The following is an 8,626-nucleotide window of genomic DNA, read 5'->3' on the forward strand; positions in this document are numbered from 1 at the left end:
ATATATATATATATATATATATATATATATATATATATATATATATATATATATATATAATTAAAACTGAGTTTTTCTCTAACTGGATTAACACCACTTTCTAGGTTTTGACTTTTGTTATTTGGGAATAATACTTGACTCTAATATGTCTGAAATTTCTAAGCCTATATATTATTTTCTAAACATTAATTTTTTTTTTTTGCCTGAGTAACTTGTTAGAGAATGCTAATTTCTCTACTCGAAAACTACGACTATAGCGAAATTTAAATTGTTTTTATGTTAATTTTTTAATTTTTACATAACGCGTTTAGAAAAGATATTTTTAATTTATTAAATTTTGTTTTTATTTAGATATATCATATAGTACTTCTTTTAGTACCAAATACATAATTATTACATATAATACTAATGACGCAAATAGAAAAAAAAAATCTTTGGAGATTTGCATAAAATAACTATTACAAACTTCAACTAAATAAACTTAAGTGGCATCAATTAAAAAATAACCTCACCAAAAATTCTAACAATAACTTCGATATACATTGATTAATAATTAATTTCAATAATGTCATAAAAATAACTTTCATTAACATCGACCAAAAAATTATAACTTATTTAAAAAAAAAAAATCTCATTTGACTATAATAAGAAAAATACTTGTTATCATGAACCAAGAAAACAGTCATGTAATTGATGGTAAAAAAATACGTAGATTAAAAAACACTAATAAATGACATCAAATGATAGAAGACATCACTAAAAACAATCATTAAATAGACAAAATAATTAATGATTATATTTATATTAACTAAGTTATTTACAAACTTAATACTATTGATATCTAAAATATTATCTATTATGAATAAAATATTGTAATTAACTTGTGCATTAAAGTTTAAATTGACCTTTAATATTAGTTATAAAGTTTTAATTACTTAATATTATTAATTTTAAATTAGTCTTTATTTTTAAATTAAAAACTACTTTAAACCCTAATAATTTTTAGTTTATAAAATGATATCTAACTTAATCAATATATAAAGACTAATTATTTTTTTCCACAAAATTTAACTGTTGTTTAATATTTTTTTCTTAGTGTATTATTTAAAAAAAAATCATCGTTGATGTCGATAAAAATAATGTTTAACCTTAGTCAAACAATCATTATTGACAAGTAAATCCTTTAACTACCAAATTAAATAATAACATTGGCAAAGACAATAAAAAAATAGTTGTAATCGAGTTTAATTCAAAGATATTTTTTTCTACATTAATAAAAGAAAAAATGGAGACTAAGCTAAAGACAAAATATAGAAAGAAGAAACATAGATTTACAAAAAGAAGAAAACGTAAAATATTTCAAATTCATATCTTTTAAGTGAAATTTGAATTGTCTTTTTCAAGTAATAAAATCATTATCACAAATTCATAAAATCTCGTTTTTTTATTTTTTTAATTTAAATAACACATATTACTGTTAGTATTTAAATTTTTTTATACAAATAAGTTACTTCTAAAAATATTTTTCTCTAAAACAACATTAGAGTGATGAAAAATATAAAAGAGTGAAATGCTAGATTTACAAAAAGTATGAAATGATGAGAACATAAAAAGAAAATCAATAATGTCAAAATATGTATCCAAATTACCGAAACAAAATTTGGAGTGAATTATTTTAAGCCATTGTAATATATCGAAATATACAAATAACCAACTTAGATTATATCAGAAACATATATGCACGTGTTTCTATCACACACAATTCTTATTAATTAAAAGATACATAATTAAACATTATATATATATATAGTATGAAATAAGGGTCGAAAATGGTGGTTCATTTTGAGTTGAGAGTTTGATAACCTTTAGAAGTATATTCTAAAGGCACTATATATAATATGGTTGTGGAAACACAGGCATGTGCATGGCATTATTGGATCTCCACTATATAAACACTACAAGTAACTATTACACTAGTTAGCAAGATTATCATAATTAACCCATAAACACTGTGCCACAACTTCCACTGTAGCTTTAATTTCAACCATGTCTTCACCTGCATTCAAATATATATATATAATTAATGTAAAAAATGTGAAAAGAAGGGTTATGATGAATAATTACACAAGTATTAGAGTATAGAAGGTGATGAATGTTTACACAAGTTGGAGAGCAGTTTGGTCTTGACGTGAATATTGTTGATCAGAAGGTATGAGATTTACAGGGAAAAAGTTCCTGTCATAAGATTGTGAAGGAAGGGACTCACACAGTGTTCCTTGCATCATATTTGTTTGCTGTTGCTGTTGTTGAGCTCTCTCATGTTCAGCAATCTGCATCAATATTCAACAACATCTTTATGTTTTTCTGCTTAGATTCTCGGAGTGAGTGTGTGTGTGTGTTAATAGAATAACGAGAGAACCTTAGCTCGCAGATAATTGTTATGGTTTTGCAGCTCAATTTCCTGCATGATATCACCAAATTTACGCCTCAGAATTTGGTTACTCATGATGACAAACCATGATATCGATAAGATGAAATCAGATTGCAACAAGAATGAAACCGATTAATTAACAAAGAAAAGAAAAAGGCTGAGAATTTTGATATACAATGTACAAAATCATTGTAGAAGAGAAGAAAAGATAAACCCTAATCAGATTATACTTACCTCATCTTCTTCCTTAATCTGTTCATAAAAGTTGCTATATATGATAGCTATGGTACATAAAAAGAAATAAATAAGTAAAACATAAATTAACAACGCCAAAGAAAAGTTATGAGTACCCGCTTTTGCATGAACTCAACATCAGCAAACAATGTTTCATGCTGCAGAATTTTAAGTGCATCAGTCTACAGGAATAAATATATGAAGATATACAAAAGGGATATATATATATATATATATAAATTATATACCTTTCTAGACCTAACCCTACTTAATCCTTTCTCCAATCTACCCTCGAGGTTCTTCAGTTCCTTGAGACTCAGAGAACCAAGAGCTTCCCCAAGGATGTGCCTACAAAGAAAAATTGATGATGAGAGTTATTCAATGGAGAGAATGTGTTAAATATATATATAGCAAAAATTTAAGAAATTTACCTGTTTAGGTTCTGAATATCTCGAATTTGTCTTCTCAATTTGGATGATTCTTGCTGGTAAAACTGATATTCAGTGTTAATGAAGAAGAAGATTATATATAAAGTAGTAAATTATCAACAATAATGTGTTTTGGAATGAAGAACTTGGATGCATGCTATGCTATGATGAAATATGAATTAATAATTTAAAAAGATATTCTTCATAACTCAATAATAAAAGGATAATAACATTTTCCTATTATCCTTAACTATATTTATTAGATATGATACTTAAGTTTAAGCATCAAAGTATTTTGTTTTTTTAATGAAAAGAATAAATAATGACATTAGTATTTTTTTTAAGAAAACGTAATGACATTAAAAAAAAATTAATTAGTTGGAACTTATTCATATTAAAGTCCACAAAACATTGTTTTGCCTATTCATTGCGAGCTAGATATGTTATATTTTTTAGTATACTAGATATATTACTCAGAAAACATGTATACACATTAGTGATTTTTTTACTATTATTATAAAAGACTAAATACAGATAAGGGATTTGACTTTAAAATCATTTTGGTTTAAAAAGTCTGTAATTATGAAATTATAATGCATTTATTATCTGTTAAATAACCAAAACAAAAACATTGTTTTTATACAATAGTTTACTTATATATATATATTTCCTTATAAATTTACCTGCGTATTAACTTCAGATACAGATTCTGCGTTTGTGGAAGCAGCACTTGCCTTTTTGTACCTTTCGATAGTTGCCCTAACACTGCAAAGTAAAAACAATTGAAGCAAATGTAAAAGCTTGTGGATCAGTGCCACAAATCTATGAACAACATTGAAAATTGAAAAAAGTGCAAACACTATGTTTACTGTCATAAACACATGACTTCGTTTATATATTTTCCCTAATTTACTGACACATATACCATTTACAACAGCAAATTTAAGCATCAAGATCATCTGAACAACTGAATTAAATTCACGTATACGAGTCTTACAGATATGATTAAGCTTTCAACTTGAAAATGATAATTTATTGGAGAAACAAGAATTTGTAAATTGAATTTATCATGGAATATGATATTTTATACATATATGTGATTCAAAGTCTAAACAAGATTCGTTTGTCTTATATATAAAGGTTGTTTTCTGTCAGTATAAAAGTCAAAGAAATTGAACAAGAGACATACAAGTCACGATGCAGTTCTTCCACCAAAAGTTTCATTTGTATATCCTCCATAAAACTCATAATCTATATAAATGACTTTTCTATATTAAAGGGTGTTTCATTTTATGAATAAATATATAAAAATATTAAATATTGTAATGTAAATGCATAAATAAGATTAAATGATGATCAAGAATAAACATTTTTGTTATTCTGCAAATGATCATCTTGTAATAAAAGTAATACTCTCTTTAACCAAGTATCATATTTTAAGTTTTCTCACACATAAAAAATCATAATAAATAGACAACATAACAAATTTACAAAATTAACTTTATCAATATTTATTTATTTTTCAGCTCGTGTTGTCTCTCTTAATCTTGTTTGGAGTACAAATAAAGTATATTATAATTCTTTTTTTCCTCTGCAACATGATCATTTGAATGTCCAAAACTTACTGCTATATCTCAATATTGAGACCAATTTTTTTTTTTCATTTACGTTTACTTATTTAACTTTTTTATTTTTTTTCTAAAACTTTACTTTATAATTAATGACCATATTATTTAAAAAAAAAAAATTCAAGTGGTGGTTGAAGTGTCAAAATTAATATAATTTCTCCTGAAATAAATTTAACACTTCAAAACACCAGAAAATCCCATAAAAACCTTTGAAGATTGCTCCTGTATAGTTCTTGTGTGTGTCAGTGAACTTTGAAACCGAAGAAATGAAAGTCATGAAGTCTCAGAACTTCTCATTGGATCGTACTCTCTTTGCTTCTTTTCCCTCTTCACACACTCTTCTTTCTCACAGATTTTTCTAAGGACACAAACCAGCTGAAGCTGAATCTCAGTGTTTGAAATATTCCTCTCTCCATTTTTGAAAACTTGTGAAAGTTGAAACTTGGAATGGTAATAGTTAATGAGATGAGTAGGAAGAAGCCAATAAGCTATGATCATGTGGCCATAATGTAAATGTAAGTTTCCCTTTTCATTGAAATTTCCAAAACACATAATTGAGAGTAGGTAGAAGATTGACGTCGAGTGAAGAAGCTTTATTTCCTCAACGATGAAAGAAATGAAAAAAGATGAAAGAGAGAGGGGTGCTTTGCTTTTAGCCATTCTTAGAATCTGATATCATGCTGTTACTTTTAGCAACGCAGGGTAAAAAACAAACCCTCCACAAAGAATAACATCAAAACACCATAATATCTAACTTCTTTAGGATGCTAATTTCTTTCAAAATTCTACCAAATCGGAAACAAAATGAATTCACAATTATATATATAAAAAGATGAACCAAACACCCTGCAGAAGAATAAATGCCACTGTGCCCTCTTGTCCTTACTCAAGAACTAAGAAATATATAATAAGAACTTCACGTGACCAGTGAATCGTATTTTGTTAACTAATGAATTTTAATTTGTATTCTATGTATATTCAAGAAATGTAAATATCCACCCTAGAGAGGAGTTTTCTAGTTTAAGTTAATTGTGTGTGTGTTTTGGAAATGGGATTTTGTGAGAAAAAAAAAGATGAATAAAGTAAGCACATTCTTTAATTTTTAAATTATACAATATATCATATAACAATCATAAAAATTAACAGAACATTGTGATGTTAAATTTATGTTGACTTTCATTTTATTTTTTTATTTTATAGTTATTAAATAAATCTCCTTTTCTTTCTTCCCAAAACCTTATTTCCAGTTATACTCTTACAGAAAAAAGTAGCCTCCTAATTCCATGAATATTTCAAAATCCCCTCTGCAAAAAATTTCCTGTGGAAGGTATAGATAGTTTTTGACATTGATAACACCACACAAGCAGGGAAACCCTAACTGCACCATGCTTCCTTGACCCTATGGTAAAGGACAAAATGGGAAATGAATTTATGATGAGAAAAAAATCTGTTTCAACTGTAAGTGCAATTTGAAATCTTTGACCACAGAAACCCTAATATTTGGGTTTTGGAAGGTTCACACTCATAACTACTTTGTACGGTGAGAAATTCAATAAAAGAGTTTTAAACATTATTCTTTTTCTGTTTAATGAGGTTATCAAATTGGTAGATACATACATATCCTTGATTTGACTGCCCTAAAGACTTAGACATGAATGGATTTAGGTGTGTGACTAATGAAAAATCGAAACCCTAGATAACTTGAAATTTTGATCTGCTGACAAGTTAATTAGGAGTGTGAAGAAAAAGTGATGATGATGATGATGAAGTGAAGAGAAGAGAAGAGAAGAGAAGATGTTCAATAATGAGTGCTTGCAGCTTTATGTGGCAGACTTTTGTAGGTTTTATGGTTGACATGTTTAGGGAAAGAGAGAGAGAAAGGAAAAGGATTGGAAAAAGATGAAGAGCATGGGAGAATATACACAAAGAAGCTAAGATCTCTGACTTGCAAATCTTTGTAACCCTATTCAAAGCTGTTCCTCTTCTTCATCTATTTAGTGCTATACTCCTAGTATCTATCACCTTAACTCCTATTTCTATCTCTCACCACAGATCTGCAACCCTTTCAAACAAACAGTTGGGGGACAAGAATAAAAGAGCAATAGGTTTGTGAGATAAACAATGAACAATGCACATACACCACAAAGCTTATTAAGGAAAGTAACATTAACATTAAAAAACACAAACAAACAAAAGGGACAAAAATAAAAGTGTTGGGGGAGAAAGGAAATTGACCCTTTGAACTGAAAAATCCAACCTGCTCCTATCTTAGAACCTCACAACAGATTTAAAAAGGAGAAACTGGAACTAATATATCAGTTTCATTTGTTCAAACAGGTTGCAGCCATTCAGAGACAAAATCACCAAGCATTTGGAATCAATCAACAAATCCACAGAGCACTTAATCAAGAACTTCAAGATTTGGGAGAAATTTAAGAAAGGTTTGTGCGTGGTATGTATATATATATATAACCTGTTGTTGGCATACTCATACAAACGGCCACGGCTTGAGAAGACAACAAGGGCAACTTCAGCATCACAAAGAACTGACAATTCATAAGCTTTCTTCAGCAAACCGTTGCGGCGTTTGCAGAAGGTGACTTGCCTATTTGTGGTGTTCTCGATCCGTTTGATTTCAATCTTCCCTCTTCCCATCTTCTTTTGAGAAGACCCTTCTTGAGCTTGATTTGGAAGCTCCATGGTTTGAAGCTAAAAGTGATTAACCATATATACCAAAACCAGATAATTAGTCAGCACCCATGTTCAATCATTGAAAAACAAAATATACACGCAAATCAAATCATCAAATAGGTGGAAGACAAAGGGAAAGAAAACAAAAACGAAAGAAAGATATTTGATGATAATTGTATGTATGTGCACAAGGGTTTGGTGTGATCTGGATTTTGGCATGCTATAAGGTAGTGACTAACCATGAAATTAGATAGCAATATGCAGAAACAGTAGTTAGGGTAAGAGGGTGCAAACAAACAAGTCCACTATGTGATCTAACCTTAGAAATCTGCACTATATGTAGTTCTTTGGTGTGAACCTTGAACTCAGGTACAAAGGGTGCAAAATATGGAAGTGAGTTGGCCTAGCAGACAGGTATTTATGGACTGAAAATAGACCCTCCAACAATTACCCAACTCACACTAAAATTTAACTTCTCGTGTTGGAGAATTAAAGCATGAGAGAGAGTGTGAGTGACTTGAGGTTCACCTTTCATGCTCCATAAACCATCCATTTCTTCATGTATGGGGAAAAGGAGAGGGAGATAATGAAAGGGTCTTTTTGAAAGTGACTTTAATTTGTTAATGTGGGGTTTGATTCAATTTCAATGAGAGGGACATGAACATAAAAGTTTGCACGCAAAATTCTCGAGCTTCAAATTTTTAACTCATCACAGAAGAAAACCATTTTGCTTCTTGGATGTTGAGGTTTTGGCATTTTACTTCAAATATGCCTTTGCTTGCACTTATGGAAAAAAGAAACTAAAACAACCCAAAATTTGTTAGTGATTAAAATTAACATGTATGCTTTATTTTTTTCAAGAAACAAAAAGTTAAAATTTACATTATGTAACATATGTATCCTTATTACGTTTAATTATTTTTGTGTATTTGAAATTGAAACCTGAGAGTTTCCAATGACTTGTGACCCTCTCTCTTGAATTATTACAATTTTAACTAAGAAGGGTTCCCACGTGATGTCTGGTCATAATCTTCAATTCTTCTACTTATATTTCAGCTAGTCTTTGTGGGAATGGGAAAGCTGGTTTGAATTTTTATCTTCAAGTTTTTCTTCCTTTTCCCTTTTCTGCATTTCGATTTTGATGGCCTGGTTAATATATCGAAAACCCTAATTAAACATTTAGATTTTGAAAACAACTAGGCTATGTATGTAAA

General features: G+C 28.8%; 1 protein-coding gene across 4 annotated transcripts; it reads right to left on the bottom strand.

Moving 5' to 3' along the window:
* Window positions 1-1,780: 1,780 nt before the first annotated feature.
* Window positions 1,781-7,931, bottom strand: LOC114187198 (agamous-like MADS-box protein MADS1). Of its 4 annotated transcripts, none has more exons than XM_028075376.2 (9): window positions 7,652-7,931; window positions 7,195-7,430; window positions 3,777-3,858; window positions 3,097-3,158; window positions 2,914-3,013; window positions 2,782-2,823; window positions 2,420-2,461; window positions 2,267-2,330; window positions 1,781-2,056 (listed from the first exon to the last, which is right to left on the bottom strand). In XM_028075376.2, the coding sequence occupies exons 1-9, from the start codon at window positions 7,652-7,654 to the stop codon at window positions 1,974-1,976; spliced, it is 714 nt and encodes a 237-aa protein (XP_027931177.2). In that variant the 5' UTR covers window positions 7,655-7,931; the 3' UTR covers window positions 1,781-1,973. The 4 variants fall into 4 exon arrangements, with proteins under 4 accessions (XP_027931177.2, XP_027931176.2, XP_027931173.2 ...); XM_028075375.2 differs by having other exon boundaries at window positions 2,161-2,330; window positions 3,097-3,149; window positions 7,652-7,920; XM_028075372.2 differs by having other exon boundaries at window positions 2,161-2,330; window positions 7,652-7,911.
* Between the last annotated feature and the right edge of the window lie 695 nt (window positions 7,932-8,626).

Source organism: Vigna unguiculata, chromosome 6, assembly GCF_037176805.1.
Source record: "Vigna unguiculata cultivar grain cowpea cultivar isolate G323 ecotype 2 chromosome 6, ASM3717680v1, whole genome shotgun sequence".
In the NCBI taxonomy this organism is placed as follows: domain Eukaryota; kingdom Viridiplantae; phylum Streptophyta; class Magnoliopsida; order Fabales; family Fabaceae; genus Vigna; species Vigna unguiculata.